This window comes from Crocuta crocuta, unplaced genomic scaffold (genome assembly GCF_008692635.1).
Source record: "Crocuta crocuta isolate KB4526 unplaced genomic scaffold, BGI_CrCroc_1.0 scaffold17, whole genome shotgun sequence".
NCBI lineage: Eukaryota > Metazoa > Chordata > Mammalia > Carnivora > Hyaenidae > Crocuta > Crocuta crocuta.
In genome coordinates this window covers 3,887,377-3,905,005 of record NW_027532041.1, presented here as the reverse complement: position 1 = coordinate 3,905,005, position 17,629 = coordinate 3,887,377, and the positions used below count along the sequence as shown (strand labels likewise).

At 43.1% G+C, this 17,629-nt stretch overlaps 2 protein-coding genes across 6 annotated transcripts in view; one reads left to right on the top strand and one right to left on the bottom strand.

The window, feature by feature from the left end:
* Positions 1 to 17,629, top strand: part of PDE11A (phosphodiesterase 11A) — a 367,374-nt gene that overhangs the window by 343,600 nt on the left and 6,145 nt on the right. The window lies entirely within an intron of this gene.
* LOC144241690 (uncharacterized) overlaps positions 1,467 to 17,629 on the bottom strand; it is a 39,960-nt gene continuing 23,797 nt past the window's right edge. For 2 of the 5 annotated variants that reach the window (XM_077776265.1, XM_077776266.1), the window contains one exon: positions 1,467 to 2,111. In XM_077776265.1, coding sequence (XP_077632391.1) covers positions 1,993 to 2,111 — 119 coding nt within the window. In that variant the 3' untranslated portion in view covers positions 1,467 to 1,992. The other 3 variants (XM_077776268.1, XM_077776264.1, XR_013338158.1) reach the window with 2 other exon arrangements.

Sequence of the window (17,629 nt, the reverse complement as noted above, 5' to 3'; positions counted from 1 at the left end):
GTACTACTCTAAATGTTTCCTAAGAGAATTCAAGGAGGCACTATCCGGATGCTCAGCCATCACCACTCTTATATTTAATTATCTGAGCTACAGCCATAAAAATATTAGATAAATCACTCGGAGCACATTGCCTTGTCTAGCCGGCAGATGCTCTATGGCACTGTGACCAGAGAGAGCCAGGCTCTCATGTCCCAACCAATATGGCAGCCCAACAGTTGACGCTGTTAGGCAAGGTCTAAAATGAAGTTAAAGACTTCTGCCAGCCTGAGCACTTGGAAAAGAAGTTCAGTGTTCGAGTCCTGATAGACATGGAGTCCTGACAGAAGGCAGATGTTTACTGGATACTGACTCTGTTTACAAGGTGCTCTTACATACACAGTTTAATTTGATCCTGTGAAAGAAGAAAATACTTCATTCTGGATCCTGTACTATCTAATGGTCTAGGGTTAACATGTGAGGAAAGTGAAACCTAAAGAAGCTAATGGACTTAATTCGAGTGAAGCAGTGAATACAGGGAAGAGCCAGAAATTCGAGGCCAAGTCCTTTCTCTCTTCATCTGCGGCCTTTTCTCACTACACTGCTCTGAGGAAGTAAAAGGCAATTCCATTCTACCCAGTAGCACTCTACCTTTGTAAACCTCCCACTTACAAAATGAAACCCTGAATCCTTCATAGGGGAGGATATAAGGACCAGAGTAGAGATTCCAGGGAGAGCAATTCCTAGAAGGCCAAATAGGCTAATGGATTCTGTTTCACTGGTTACTTAGAAAACTCTCTCAAACATATGTTATGTCAAGCTGTCCTTGATCTGACACTTTCACTGGCAAAGTGGGTTGACATTGCCAATAAAATATGGCAGACTGGCCTCATTAGCTTATCTCCTCATCCTTCTGGGGATTCCATTAATATAATAATAGAGGAACTTTTTTAAAGATATAAACATCCTCGGGTAATGAGAAGAGGGCAAAAAACTTTTGAGGAACATGATAGAAAACACCTTAGATTTCCTTGAATGGACTGTTCACATAAGTAGAACTTATAAGTGAGAACTCTGGTAGTGAAAAACTCGGGAGGAAATAAGGAACACAGGAGAGAAAATATTTCGCCTTACAGAATACTTGAATCGTCAAGAGCAGATTATTAGTAGAAATAAGGACCTTACACTCTTTTCTTCCCATGATGCCCCTTTATGCTATTTTCCACACATTAACACAAATTTACCCAGAAATACTAGAGTATTCTGCTTTGGTCACTTAACGGAAGGTTCTAACATGTTTCCACAGTCCTACCATAATTTTCATGTCATCCTTTGAAAGAGCAGCCTAGTATTCCAATCAGTTGACTTGTCATAATTTATTCAGCCATTACCTAATTATTTTTCTTTTTGCTAAAAGAGAAAATTTTGAAATGAGCACCTTTGTTCAATATTTTATTGACTTATTTAATACTAGTAAGTGTGATTAGAAAGAGTGAAGTTGTATTTCTTTAAAAAAAAAAAAAACAAAAACAAACTCCCAAGGACAACAGAATGTGAGGCTGGAAAGGGAGTAACATCCCCGAATGTCTGCAGACAGAAGTGAGCCGACCTGTCTTCCAGAACGAGCTCCTGAGAGGCTCAGGACTCAGAGGTGCCAACTAAAGCCAAGAAAGGGTATATTAGTTTCCTAGGGTTGTCTAACAAAAGTATAACAAACTGGGTGGCTTCCAGCAATAGAAGTCTTACAGTCCTGGAGATGAGAAGTCCGAAATCATTGTGTGGCAGGGTTGATTCCTTCTGGAGGCTCTGAGAGAGAGTCTGTTCCATGCCTCTCTCCTAGCTCCTGGTGGTTGCCAGAAGTCCTTGGCATTCCTTGGCTTCTGAATGCATCACTCCAATGTCTGCCTCTGTTGTCACGTGACATTCTCCCCTGTGTCTCTGTCCCTGTGTCTTCACATGACCTTCATATAAGGACACCAGCCACTGGATTTAGAGCTCATCCAATCCTATATGACTTCATCTTAACTTGATTCTACCTGTGAAGTCTTTATTTCCAAAAAGGTCACATATCCAGGGACCAGCATATCTTTTAGGAGGTACGATCAGATCCACAGCAGCGAGGCTGAGGCATGAGCCTGGAAGAAAGCGGAAAGGTTAGAAGTTGACAAATGGAGTCACAGGAACCTCTCACCACCTTCACAGCTGGTAAACCACCCATGCAACCGCTGTCAAACCAAGAGGCCAGAGAGCTCTTCCCACAGAGTACTCATTAGGAGAATCCGTGGCTCAAATTAAAAGTCTATGGAATGGGGGTGCCTGGGTGGCTCAGTCAGTTAAGTGTCCGACTTCGGCTTGGTCATGATCTCACGGTTTGTGGGTTCGAGCCCCGCGTCGGGCTCTGTGCAGACAGCCATCTCAGAGCCTGGAGCCTGTCTTCGGATTCTGTGACTCCCTCTCTCTGACCCTCCCCTGCTCATGCTGTCTCTATCTCTCTCTCAAAAAAAAAATAAATAAATAAAACATTTTTTAAAAAGTCTATGGAATGCCTGGCTGGACCCTCGTGTCCCCTCCTACCCTGGACACCAGCAGCCAGACATGCCCAGAAGCAGAAAAGTGAGATTCCACCTAGGGAAATGGCGGCCTCAGAGAAAAGATCCTCATGTACTTGCACTTGGGTTGCTCTCAGTGAAAGAGTCAACTCCCCACAGGATGCCCTTCAAACGAAAACCACCAGCCAGTGACAGCCTCTCCCGCCTCTCCTCCCAACTGGGTGCGCCACCTTGGATGGTCTCTCAGTGCTTTGCACTTAAGTACACAAACAGATAAGGACCACAGTATGTTTCAGGAAGGGCTCCACTAAGAAGGAATGGAAACAAGTCAAAAAACATGAAGGCAGGGCACCTGGGTGGCTCAGTCGGTTAAGCGTCCGACTTTGGCTCAGGTCATGATCTCACAGTTCGTGGGTTCGAGCCCCACGTCGGGCTCTGTGCTGACAGTTGGCTCAGAGCCTGGAGCCTGCTTCAGATTCTCTATCTCTCTCTCTGACCCTCCCTGCTTACACTCTCTCTGTCTCTTCTCTCTCTCTCACAAATAAATAAAAACATTAAAAATTAAAAAAAAAACAAACCATGAAGGCAAAAAGGAATTCAGCATACACAGTAAGTACAATAAGAAAGCCAATGGCCAAAAACCTAGTATCTCAAAAAGATGAGAAATGTGTTATAAAACAAGACCAAATGCTGGTTATTATTTTCTAGTTGCCGCATCATGATGTTTCTCCCCCCTCTGGACCCTCTACTGGAAGGGCCCTCCTGACTGTCCCCACTGCCAGCTGCCTCCACTCAGACCTTGTCAGGCTCAGCAGCCCATCTCCGGTTTCACCCCCTCTGTCCAATCCTCCAAATAAACACTAGCGTTACCTTCCTAAAGCAACTTTGGTTGTTGGCCCTTCAGACCCTCCCTCCCCATCCCTGGAAGAAAAAGTCTAAGCTGACACATTTGACTTTCCTGTGCTCACCTCTCCCTCCTTCCTCCGTACCCTCTGCTCTGGATGTAACTGGTCACCAGCCATTTCCCAAAGTGCTTCTCCACTGACGTTACACACGCACTCGCATGCACGCATACACACACCTGCATGCATGCTCACACCCTGTGCCTTTGCTCGCACAACTATCACTGCCACACCTACCTTTCCGTCTCCTCCCTCGGCAAACCCTACTGTTACTTTAGGAATCTGCTCCGATGACAGACTCCTGGTAAACCTCTTTGCTCCCAGGAGGTAGATACTCCAGGCCTAGGGACCCTTTGCCTTTTCCTTTATTAGCACATTATACTTATTTGCATTCATTGTCTCTGTTACTCAGCAGCAGTGCCCAGTGCACACTAAGTGCCACCCACCTCTGCCCTCTGCAAGCTGTCACTCAGCTGCTTGGAGCCCCCACGAGATGGCCTGAGCAACACAGCCAGGGTACAGGAAATGGGAGAGAGGGTTCCGCTAGGAAGATCTTGTGTTCCCTCCGCATCTGGTGCTTTCAGCGTGCCCTGAAATAACCCACCATTCCGGAGTTGCCCTGTGGCAGGAGTTAGCATTTCTGTCTTTATTTCACGGCTGAGAAACTAGGGAGGTTATACTTGCTGTTCACAGTCGCCCCAGTGAATTAGGGGGAGTTTCAGCATATGAACCACTGCCTCCTACAAGTAAAGGGAGGGATAAACTATAGAACCATAAAATAATGGAAAAGGAAGAGAAAATCTCTAAGCCCTTGACTTAATATGTCGTCTATAATCTTAGTGCTACAGATGCTCTGAACAGCCAGAAACTAAATAGGAAAGGAGAAAGAGAGCAACAGAGACCTACAGAGAAGTGAGAGACAGAGGGAAACAGAAATGAGACCTAAGAGGGGGCAGGAGAGGCTGAGTGTTTTTATAACCATCTTCTTTCAAATCTGCCTTCTACACTCATAAAACCTAAAGCTTGCTGCCCTCAGACTTCTTTTTATGGTGATCACCACAGTCTTGTGAGTTTGACTGAAAGTAACTCCACTCTGCTACTTTTGAAACATCTTTGGCCTTGCACAGTGACTCTGTTCTTGGAGCAAAGGGAATTGATGATAGTTAACATCAACCTTTCCCAGAGTCAGAACCAAGGGAGCTGAGGCACGTGGAAATGCTTTGGGAAGAGTAAACATCAAACGTTAAAGCACCCCATATGTTGTTACTACCGTTAATATCACCTCTAAGCTTCAGTGGCCTGTGTTGTAAATTTGGACAGCCAAACTGCCTAGCTCACTAAGTTGTAGTGAGTCCATAGCAACTTTCTTGAGTGCTTCCTGTGTTCCAGGCACCAGACTTTCCCAGCCATTATCTGATTTAATCCTCTTAGCTATATCAAGCCAGATATTACTATTGTCCCCTTTTCAGATGTGAAAGCTGAGGCTGGAGAGAAGACACAGATATTAAGTGACAGAGCTTAGACTCTGCTTCCAAATCTGGGCTCCCGCTGCCCCTGAGAGAGTGCATGTGCAGGCCTGAACATTACACAAACCTCACGTCCTTAGTGGGTCACCTTACTCACACAGAAACAAGATGCTGGTGTGATACGAAGATACTTGACTGGAAGTGGGCTTGCAAATAATCTGCAGGCTGGGAAAGCGAAACCCTGAAAGGTCCCTCGTGACCCAACTTAACAGGGGCATAGCTGGCTTGGGACCCCGAGATCTTTGCCCTTCAGTTATGGTTTGTCCAATACACCCTGCTTGAAAGGGAAAACTTGAAACCTTATCTCAGAGTTCTCAAAGCCATCCTGAAGGGGCAAAAGTTGAAAAGGAAGTCTACCTGAGCAGTGATGCAGATTTCAAACAAGCAGAAAGCACACCAAACCAGGGAGTTTGTTCGGAGGGACAACACGGTGAAGCAAGATGCCTGGGAGAACGGGGCAAATGGGATGAAAAGTCAGCAAACAAGGTAGAAAAGACAGCCCTGAGAGGGCCTGAGAAACTGAACAGAAAATCTGAAGGAAGATAAATGGATAATTTAACAGCCATTCAGTTTTTAAGAAAGACAAAGAACAAGCTACATTGCATCAGAAAAGGCTTAGAAATGATGATGGATGGGGCCCTTCAAATGAGTGGCGAACACAACAGAATCATGGTTGCCTGGACAATTCCCAGCTGAGGGCAAATTTGAGCAACTAAATAAGGATATGGGACTGATACGGATTGAAGAGCTTTTCAAAATCTATTTAATGGCCAGGCAGGGGCCATTGATCGCTTCTCAGAGGAAATGTTTGGGATCAATGAGGTAGTCGGCCCTTATCTATGGTGTGGACTGGTGAGTGGGGTGGGGGAGGGGCTTATCACACTATCACATAATACATACATGACACTATCATGACGTACAACTAAGGTACCGAAATAATTTTTGAAGTATGGTGGCGAAACACTGACTTATTTTGACCTTCATGTACTAAGCATTTCTCTTCTTTATCCTTGTACTTGCAAGCCTTCTTTCACGGTTAACAATCAGGTCGATTACTTGTTATTTAATAGTTCTAACACATGATCAAAGGTTGNTGACCTAAGCGAAAGTCGGACTCTTAACCGACTAAGCCACCCAGGCGCCCCCATGATAAAATTTTTAAATAAAATAGTTTACTACCAAATAGTTTATACACATTTGGTGAACAGACTTCAAAAGGCAGAGAAGGATTAGAGAAAAGTCATCCTTCCTCACACTCCTGCCCCCAGTCACCTCCCACAGGGTCACCATCTTTAACCAACCTTCCCGTATATGTATCTAAAGACAATCTATTGAAAAGCGAAATTACAGCGGGTTTTACACTGTTTTTGTACGTAATGCTCATATACTGTGTTTCCTAATACAGTATATGTATATATGTGTGTGTACATGTGTATATATGCATGTGCACATATATGTGAGCATAAGTATATCTTGCTCCATATCTCATTTTTCACACTTTATTTTTGAGATTTTCCTTTTCAGTGCCCCTATAGCAACTGCCTCCATCTTTTTGATGGCCACAAGGTATTAGGTTTTAAAGATGGAGAATAAAATATGTAGACAATAATTATTTAATTATTTAAGGACACTGATGTCATTTCTAATAGTTTGCAATGGACCCAGTGTGCGATAAATATCCTTGTAAATGCATCATTTTCACACTTTATTTGTAGGATACATACTCAAAAGTAGAATTACTGCCCATTTGGTATACGGGCATTTGAAATTTTGATAGATATTGCCAACTTTCCCTCTGTGGAGGGTGAATGAACCGATTTATATTCTCACCAGCAATTTGTGAGGTGCCTCTCTCTCCATACCCTTACCAATACACTGTGTTTTCAAACTTCTGGAATTTTGCTAATTTGATAGTGTAAATCTATCTCATCATAGCTTTTATCTGCATTTTCCATATCATAAATGAGTCTGGTCATATCTTTAGTATAGACTCATTTACTTAGGAGCCATTTATATTTTTTCTGTAATCTCTTCATATTTTTGCCCAGTTTTCTAGTAGGCTGACGGTCATTTCTTTTTCATTCGTAGGGGCTCACTATATATTAAAGAAATAGACCTTTATTTGTAGCCAAAGTGGCAAATATTCTCTCTGGGTTGTCATTTACCTTTTCACTTTGTTTATGCGATAAAGAAATGGATTGATTTTATGTAGTCAAATTAATGAATCTTTTATGGCTTCTGGATTTTATGTCATACATGGCATTATTTTCTTGTTGCAAAATGATAAAATTTAAAAAATTTTCTTGGGCCAGCCATCTTTTAGTATTTTATGTATGTTTCCTTTATATATATTTGTATCTCTGATTCATCCAGTTATACTTCATTTTGTTGGATGTAAATTTGAGGTCAGAATCCAACTTTAAATTTTCAGACGGCTCCCCAGTTTTCCCATCAGCTTTGACTAGTTTTGTTCCTTAGGATTTATTTTATTTTTTTTTTTAATAGTTTATTGTCAAATTAGTTTCCACATAACACTCAGTGCTCATCCCCACAAGTGTCCTCCTCCATGTGTTCCTTAGGATTTAAAAGGTTCACCTAAGGGCTCCTGGGTGGCTCAGTCAGCTAAGTCTCTGACTTTGGCTTAGGTTATGATCTCACCACTCAAGAGTTCGAGCCCCGTATTGGGTTCTCTGCTGTCAGTGTGGTTCCTATCTCTCTCTCTTTCTGCCCCTCCCCTGCTCATGCTTTCTGTTTGTCTCAAAAATAAACAAAAACATAAAAATAAATAAAAGTAAAAGGTCACCTCTATCATATTCTAAGTTTCTTTAAATTTAATTCTATTCTTAGTCTTTCTATTCTGTTCTATCAATCTGTCACCTAATCACACTACTTTAATTAATATCTCTTATAATATATTTTAATGATAAGCCTAGTTTCACCTTCAGCATTAATCTTTCAGTATTTTCTAAGTATTGTTGGTTATCTTTCCATAGAAGCTTTCAAATTTTGTTCAAAAACAAATCTAGTTTGTTGTTTTATTCGGATGCTTATATAATTTAATTTAATTTAATTTAATTTCTTTAATGTTATTTTTTAGAGAGAGAGACAGAGACAAAGACAAAGCATGAGACGGGGAGGGGCAGAGAGAGAAGGAGACACAGAATCTGAAGCAGGCTCCAGGCTCTGAGCTGGCAGCACAGAGCCGGATGCAGGGCTCAAACCCATGAACCATGGAGATCATAACCTGAGCCGAAATAGGGCACTCAACTGACTGAGCCACCCAGGTGTCCCTCAGATGCTTATTTAATTTTAAATACTCAATGTCTGAAAGGTAAATTACTGTAAAATTCACCAACATTGAAAAGATAGAAAATTGTTGTCCATTTGGAAGTTTCTATTCATAAAATCCTAATGTTCCCATCCTTAAACTGTACCTTAATAATGTAATGAAAAATATTCAGGGTGCGGTGCCTGGGTGGCTCAGTCGGTTAAGCATCCGACTTTGGCTCAGGTCATGATCTCACAGCTCGGGGGTTCGAGCCCCTCGTTGGGCTCTGTGCTGACAGCTTGGAGCCTGGAGCCTGTTTCCGATTCTGTGTCTCCCTCTCTCTCTGCCCCTCCCAGCCTCAAGCTCTATCTCTCTTTGTCTCAAAAAATAAATAAACATTAAAAAAAAGAAATTAAAAAAAATATTCAGAGCTTTGGTCCTGCTGTCCCCACACATAGAAACCTTTCCCATATCTTAGCTTTTGGGAAACTTAGCAATGTAATTAAAGAAGTGCCAAAGTAATGTGCCCTCAACCAGGTCTTCAAGTGCACAGACTGGCCTCTTTCTTTGGACAGAGAGAAGGCAGCTAGTGAAACACCACCCTCCTCATATACTCAGTGGTGTGTGTAAAATATTCCTTTTCTTGTCTTCCTATTCTTTCTCTCCAAAAATCTCACTTTCTTTATTATCTTATAAAATTAAGAAAAATTCTCTTACTATATGGAGAGAAACCACCAAAGTAATAGAGGATTTTTATTCTAAGGATCTTTCATTTCTCACAGATGCTGTGGATCTGGTCCTTTGTAGATCTGGGACACTGGGGTGCACAGGCTTTGAGAGCTCCTTCTGGTCTCAAACCTGAGTCTATGGGTACCAGGCACAAGAGCTACCTTTAAAGCCTCCTAAGAAATGTTCCAAATTCATTTGCATGGTGCTCACTAAGCAGTTCATTGGTACCGATAATTATTGTTTTGACTCTCTTGAGACTCTCAAAAATAAGCTAAAAAATAGAAGAGCGAATGGTAATAGAGTATTCTAGAATCCATTCTTAAAGGCCCCATACTACCTTTCTCAGAACACCATTCACACCAAGGGCATGGAATTGCAATTCCAGATTTGTACAACCCTCTCCCACACAGGCACCCCATCCATTATGTTTGGAGAACCCTAGGACTCAAGGTACATGAGAAATATACACAACCAACTAAAAATGTTTAAATGGTCTTTCTTACACATTGAACTTGGCAAAAAATAATAGATTTTATATATTTCGATAAAATCTCAGGTGGCATGGATTTACTGGAAAACATTCTGGTGCCTGGAGAGGTGGATTGTTACCATGTGGCTGTGTTTTAGTTACACGTTCCAACCACCCTCTTCTATGAAGCCCCATTCATCAAAGGCTGTGGCTTCTGGGTCAGCAGCCATTCCTTCCAAGTCAGATGTTGCTACACAGTGAACATGATTGATTAGCTACCGGTATGCTCTGAAAACGCAACCAACAGGATAACCTAGGACAGTATCCTAGAGGGGCTCATTATAACAGGAGAGACAGGCTCTCCTTGCTCCCATTCACGCAAGCTGTCTTTGAGCCTGCCTGTTATTTACTACTTAAAACCTTTGTCTTATTTTCCCAGGGCAGGGCAGAGTAGATGAGTCGCAGATAAAAGATTCATGTCTACACCTAATGTTTGGGAAGTGGGGTTTCTTCATTCCCTAGTGAGGTTGCCTCCCTCCTGTGAATTCGGCCCGAGACAGTTCCTGAACACCGGAACAAGGGCCACTCCACTCTCCTGACACAGCAGTTAGGGGAGAGAGACTCTTGTCATTACCTGCATTCCACTGCGGTCCCTCGTGGGAAGATCCCATGGTCTTTGTGCTCGGGCAGACCTCCTCTGACATCCCAGCTCTGCTGTATTTTCACCATGTATGCTTTGGCTCCTTCAACTTAATTTCCCCAGTCTAAGGTTCCTCATCTGTCAAAACAGGATCCACAACACCAGCCTCACAACACTGTTGTGATGTTTCATCAGCTCACGCCTGGGGGAGGGGGTCCTCGTGTGGAACCGAGAGCAAGGGACACATTCCGTACTCAGGAGTTTGTTCCTCTGGCTGGGATGGGTTCTACTGCCTATCCCAGCAGGCAGCGGGCAGCGCCCAGAATCGATTCAGCCCGCAGACATGTTTCATTCAGTTGAGTGCTGTTTTTAAAATTGTAAAAGGTCCCGTTTGCCATAGACCTGCCCAGTCCTACTGTCCCTTGCAGCCCATTTCTCTCATTAACGGTCCTGGCCTGGCCCTGTAGACGTTTAAGACTCTTGCCCTGTATAATGGAAATAACAATGCTGTTAGTCCAACGAGACTAAAATTCCTGCCTCATTAATTCAGAATGTTAATGTCATTTGTAAATATCATTTTCCAAAAAGAAATCCCTTGAGCATATAAGTAAAATAAACAAAACATGCAACCTGAGAGGTCAAGAAGGAAACAATGGAAAAAGGAAGAAGAGAGAAAATTGCTGTCACGCATTTTTGCTTTGTCATTTTTATAGGTACCTGCTCCACACATTGGAAAGAAAAGGATTGCCTTCTAAGTTATTACTAGTACTGTAATTAGCTTTCAGGGTATTAGACGTCAATGCTACAAACATCAGTGTTATCACTTGGCCAGACTGTGCCCTCAGGATTCTGATTACAGATCTGAATTATTCTTACATTGGATTCTAACGAGCTCACGTGCCCGCATACTAAGCATTACCTCTGTGGCTCTATCGTCTTTACTGCTATTTGGGTAACTGCCTCACGTTATTTAGGTTTTAAGATCTCAAATATCACTAAAAAGTGTTCAGAAAGATCTGACTGTATTTTTTGGCATCTGCAGATTTGGACACAGCCAATCTGTTACTGCTGAATAGTAACAGAGCTACAGAGCAGGTATCACGTATATAGAAAAATAGTTCTCCCGAATGGAAAGAGCATCTCACCCAACATGCCAAACATGAAGTAATAGTGAACTTCCATCAAGGAGGAAGTAACAGCTAGTTGCTGTTTGTCCTTTCTATCAGAGCTCACCTAGTCCACAGGGAAAATCCAGGCTGCCTGGATGCCGCCTCCCAATTCCTTAGAGTATTTCTTCCTTGGAAGCTGAAACTCCATAGGCCTGCTGACTGCCACCAGCGAGAGTTGGCATCCACTGTTAGCATTTGCTGAGTCCCCATAACATGGCAGGCTAAGAATGAGCAACCTTTTAAAGAGTCTGTTTGGCAGACTCTGGGGGTTCAAAGAGAATGGACGTAACTGCTAGCTGCTCTCTGACCCTCATTAATTTGGGTACAGAGTGCTGCCCAGTGAGTGTCAGCAGCAACTTTGTGTGCTGAGGAAGCTGAGACTTCCTTATGCCAGCCACCAGTTCAAAGTTTGATGGAGGGTTTCAATCTCAGGTATTCAGTCTCAGGGTTTCAATCTCAACCCTCGGGTTTCTGGGGGTGACAGAGAAAAGTAAGTGACAACAGTAGATCATTTGGAGCTCAGAAACTCACTCAAATTAGTCTGAGCAGAAAAGGAAATTGATTGGCTCAAGTAACAGGGGAGTTCAGAAGCACAGTTGTCTGGGTGACATAGAGCTGGGGCCAGGAGATTCAAAGGATACCATAAGACACGTCCCCTTTTCTCTGCCTCCTACGTCTGTTTTGGCTTCATTCTCAACCTGGCTGTCCTCACACATGTTGGTAGCTCTAAGGTCACATGTTTGTTATAGGTATTATCAACCAAGAGAAAAAGGAAAAGAAAAAGGAAAACCTCACTTCCAGTAGTTCCAGGTAAAAACCTAGAGAGAGCTCTGATTGCCTTGGCCTGGGCCACAGCCCCATTTGTAAACCAATCACTGGGACATTCTTGTTGGTCAGGCCTGAATTAAGTGATTACTCAGAGCACATGGAATGGATTCCATTATCAGAGGAAGGGTGAAGGGACAATGTAGAACCTCTGCTGTCTCTTACAGTTCACTGCCATAAAAAGTTAACTCATAACTCCCCGATGCAGGGATCAACTTGGTCAAGTATCAAGATGCCTAGAATTCTCTGACACCTCCACAGTTTGACAGAAAATAGAGACCTACAACATGACATCAGTTCTCTCAATTAGGAATTGCATGTAGCTACTAGTAACAGAGATCTGAAACCACAATAGTTTAAACAAAATAGAAATTTCAAACAAAATAGAAATTTCTTTTTTATCTCTGATTCAAAAGAATCCAGACAACTCCACTCTATACTGCCACAATATAGTAGTTCCACAGCCATCAGGGACCCAGTCCCTGTTTATCTTTCCTTAGCACACGGCTGCCATACTCAAGGATGCCTCATAGTTACAAGGTGGCCACTATCGCTCCAGCCATCATGTTAATATTCCAGGATCAAGAAGGAGACAGGACCAGGGCGCCTGGGTGGCTTAGTCGGTTAAGCGTCCTGACTTTCGCTTAGGTCATGATCTCACGGTTCGTGGGTTCGAGCCCCGCGTCGGGCTCTGTGCTGACTGCCAGCTCAGAGCCTGGAGCCTGTTTTGGAGTCTGCGTCTCCCTTTCTCTCTGACCCTCCCCTGCTCACGCTGTCTCTCTCTCTCCCCTAGAAATAAATAAGAATATTAAAAAAAAAAAAAGGTAGACAGGACCAAGAACAAAAGGATGTACCTTCCAGCTGAATAAAACCCCGTATAAGAATTTTCTCAGAAACTCTTCCTCTTGCATTCAGCTTACACTTCCCCGGCCATTCCTAGGCTCAGGGAAGGCTGAAATGCATACTGGGATGGCCACTAGCAGTCTCTGGTAGAGATAACACAGACCTGGCAGAGTAAATGACTCTGTCCCCAAATGGGGCAGAAGTCATAAGGCTAGAGTCCCTTGAAATCTGTTGCCTTCTAGCCTGGGAAGAACCCAGGAGGACACAGTGCCTGGCATAGTTAGGTGCAAAACATATGTAAATGATTGTTATTAACTTTCTGACTTTAGCAAATTACACACTAAAGATTTATTTTAAAGCTGGTATCTTTAATGTGAAGGTTTAAAAACATGTATTCAAAGCAGTCCTGGCTGGCTTGCTTCTGTGTTCATGATTATTGTTTGATTCTTTGTTTTTCGAAGCAAGTTTTAAAAACTGCTGGAAGCCTCCTATGGCAGTTAATACATTATCTTAAGCAATTTAATGCAAATTAATTTTTACACAACCTTGAGCTTCAGAGGCCATTGAACTGGGGAGGGAAGGAGTGGGGTTTAGGAGGAATCTGTTTGCTGCCTCCCATCTGGACCCCACAGCCAGCTCCATCTGCTCTCACATGTAGTGACTAACACTTCGGCAACTCCCCTGCCAAACATAGCATGTAGAGTTCGACTTACAATTTTCTACTCAGGAAAATGTTAAAGTGCATAGAAAGATGTGAATTGCAGGTTCTCTAGAGAACCTGATGGGATTATTTTGTCATTTCAAAATTATGCGTTTCCTTGGGTTTTATGTTTTTTGTTTATGTTTTTTTTTTTTTTCCTCTTCTGTTTTGCTTCTGGGTTTCATTCTCTTTTAATATCATAGTTCTCCTTGTCAGGTGGGGTCCATCCAACACAGTCATATCAAATGGGAGCCGCTGAAAGGCTCAGGGTAGAGAGTGGCGAGCTGGGATCTGGGGCTACAGTGTGGGCAGTTAATTGAATGGGGTTGGGGGGGGCGGGGAGAGACAGGCAGCCAGGTTAGAGCAGTTGAAAAGATGACGGTAATCTCAGCCAGGGTTGTAGACATGGCAAGAGACTGACACATGAAGACACTTGGAAGCAGGATTGACAGGGCTCGGTGAGTTTGGACATGGGGGGAAGAGGGAGACATCATGGATATCCCATAGATCTCCATCTTGAGCAGTTAGGTGGAGGTGATAGTGCTCAGCTCTCTGAGGCAGCAAACGGAACGGCAAAGGAAGGTTTGGAGGAGGCGATGAGTTCAGTTCTGGACAAGCAGCTCACTGCCTCTGGCCCTTGCAACACGACAGAAGAGTAGGAGGCTGGCAAGCCAAACCTGATTCTTAGCCCACTGCCGCGGTGCAGCATGGCACGCAAAATTCAGGAATGTGTCAGGCTAAATCATGAATAATCTTGACCTTTGGGAACCCCGAAAGGCAGCAGCTCAACAACTTAAGAGTGTGGCTTCGGTCCCGCAATCGGCCACTTCTTTCTGAAGTCACGTACCTTAAGGAGAAGCCTCCTTTGTTTCCCCAGAGATGCTCTTTGCACGTGTGACTGTCCAGTCACATGAATTCAAGAGAATCACAGGGCCTGCCACCACTTGCGTGCTCTCTTGCCCTTCCTGTTGAAGATCTGAGCAGAGAGGACACCCAGCTGGTCATACCATCAGTGTTTTTCCATTTCAAAATACCAACCCCAAATGGGCTTTTTGGCATTGTCACTCAGAAAGTAAATAATCATGGTAGTAAAGTGATCATATCTTCATGACAGGGATATTACCTCAGATAGTCGAGATGGGCTCCAAGTCTAATTTTATATTTTATCAAAAGTTGATATTAAAGAAATCCTTTAAATTCATTATTTTCTACCATGTATTGCACTTCTTAATTTCTGACTATTTCTCTTGTGTAAGGTGGAGATGGGGGAAGGTAGAAAATACTAAGTCTTAGTGCCCCGTTCTGAAAATATATAATTCAACCACAGGAAGTGAAAACATCTCTTTGACCTTTTAAAAAAATAAATGAATAGTCAGCTCAGATAACTCTCTCAAAGTTTTGAAAAGTACTAATGACATAGTTGGATATTTTCAAACTCAGACAAATGTGGTTTTAAATTGCTGGTGTTCCTTTATGTCCCCCCACTTCCAGCAACAGAGGAGGCGAGTAGTAACTTTTTCTAAGAACGTGGCTTTCTCTGTGTTTATTCCCTGTCCCACATCTGCCCCATTATCCAGCAGTTGGGTTGTAAGAAGGGGCTGTGGTCAAGAACAAGCACACACTGGGCCAGATGATAGCAGACGTGGATCATGACGGCAGGACGAAAGCAGGGCCAGAATCTAGCTCCTTGCAGCTTGGCAAGCTGATAAAAACACGGCCTCAGGAATAACGGCCATAAGAGAGAATACTATAGTCATTTCCCAAGAGGGTCATTCTGGGTTTGTTTTTAAAGCAGGATTCTGTAGCGGGTCAGAACGTCCTGACCCCACACTCAGCCACTGGCAGCTGTCCTGGCCTTACCCCTTCCCGCCCCTGCTCTGTGGGCAGAGAGGAAAGGCTGCTGTTCCCTGGAGTCACTGTGGTAGGAGCTAGAGATACAAAGATGAAAGGCCTTATTTCCACTCTCCGTGGGAGCTCATGGGAGAGTCCTCAAAACAGAGCTGCTTTTTGAAACCAATGACAAGAGACTTCCACTGCCGGCCATGATAGAGTGAGGGGGGGAACCACGAAACCAAGTTCACAGACAGTGGAAACAGGCAGCATACAGCACAATATAGAGATTCCTGAGAGAGGGGAACGGATGGAGTGAGCCCTACGATTGTCTTAGCTTACTACTTACTCCTGGAGGTGGCTTCCAGGCCACCGCACAGGGAGGGAATCCCAGGCAGAGCCCAGCGGGCTCACTGAGTTGAGGAGACACAGCCAGGAGCCTGCGGAGGCCCAGGGGGCTGGTGTTCCCAGGGAAGAGGACAGGAGAAGAGATAGTTACATGAGAGTTCGTTCCAGAGATCTGCCGAGCACCCCTGTGAGTCTTCACTGCTGTTCACTACATGCATGTGGGGAAGCTGCTGAGGCCGAGCAAAGAACAGAAGGAGCAAGTAGAATAATCCTCAGAGCCCGCACAGGCTGGGGAATCGTCCATGATCCCACCAGCCAGAATATTAAAGAAAAACCTTGAAATATATGAGGTACTGGGTCTGGTTCTCCGAAGATTATTGTCTCATTAGTGGACCCAAATTAACCCCAGACTAAAGGCTGCTCTGGACCTATCTAGCAACGCTTAAAAGCAAGCCTAAAAGGACCAAATAATTTCCAAGTAACCTACCTGCATTCCAGAACAAAACTGAAAAATGGTTAAAGAAATGCAAACATAACTAAATAAATAAGCAAATAAAAATCCATCACCCAACAACATAAAATTCACCATGCCTAATATCCAATCGAGAATTACCAGGCATGCAAAGAAGCAAGAAAACTTGGCTTGGAATAATGAGAAAAATCAATCCGTACAGACTCAGAAATGATACAGATCACAGAATTGATAGAGAAAGACATTAAGACATTTATTGTGTTTTATATATCCACAGGGTATAGAAAAGACCAAGCACGATAAAAAGAGTCATGGAAGATATAAGAAATGCCCAACTCATACTTCTAGAAATGAAACTTACAATTTTTCAGAGGAAAACTACAAGAGATGGGATTCACAGCAGATTAAGTTCTGCAGAAGAAACACTCAGTGTCATAACAATAGAAAATTAGAATTTGGTCCCACTCCTCTCTATACGTCAGGTACTAATTTCTACACAGTACCCTTGGGCTCACTCAAGTATCATAATAATGTTCCTCAAAGTTTTGATTTCATTCCATCTCTGAAAGAAATATCTGAAATGGTAGGGAAATCAGCTTAATTATACACATACATACATATGCATTATACATACGTATAATGTATCATATGTATACCTATATACACATGCATATGTATATATGTGTATATTTTTATATATGCTTACATATGCATAAAATGTTTCACTTCTAATGTTTATTTATTTTGAGAAAGAGAGAGAGTGCCCATGTACACGTTGGGGAAGGGCAGAGAGAGAGAGAGAGAGACAGAAAGAATCCCAAGCAGGCCCCACACTGTCAGCACAGAGCCCAACAACAGGGCTCAAACTCACAAACTGCAAGATCTTGACTTGAGCTGAAATCAAAAGTCAGATGCTTAACTAACTGAACTACCCAGGTGCCTGGATAAACAGTTTCTTTTCCTGTTTTTTTTTTTTTTTTTTTTTTTTCATTCAAGTTAGTTAACATACGGTGTAGTCTTGGCTTCAGGGGTAGAACCCAGTGATGCATCTCTTACATATGACACCCAGTGCTCATCCTGAAAAGTGCCCTCCTTAATGCCCGTCACCCGTTTAACCCACCCCCATACCCAGCCCCCTCCAGAAACCCTTGGTTTGTTCTCTGTGTTTAAGAGTCTCTTCTGTTTTGCCTCCCTTTCTGTAACTTATTGTTCCTTCCCTTCCCTTATGTTCATCTGTTGAGTTTCTCAAATTTGACATATGAGTGAAATCATATGATACTTGTGTTTCACTGCCTGACTCATTTCACATAGCATAATACCCTCCAGTACCATCCATGTTATTGCAAATGGCAAGATTTCATTATTTTTCATCACCGAGTAGTA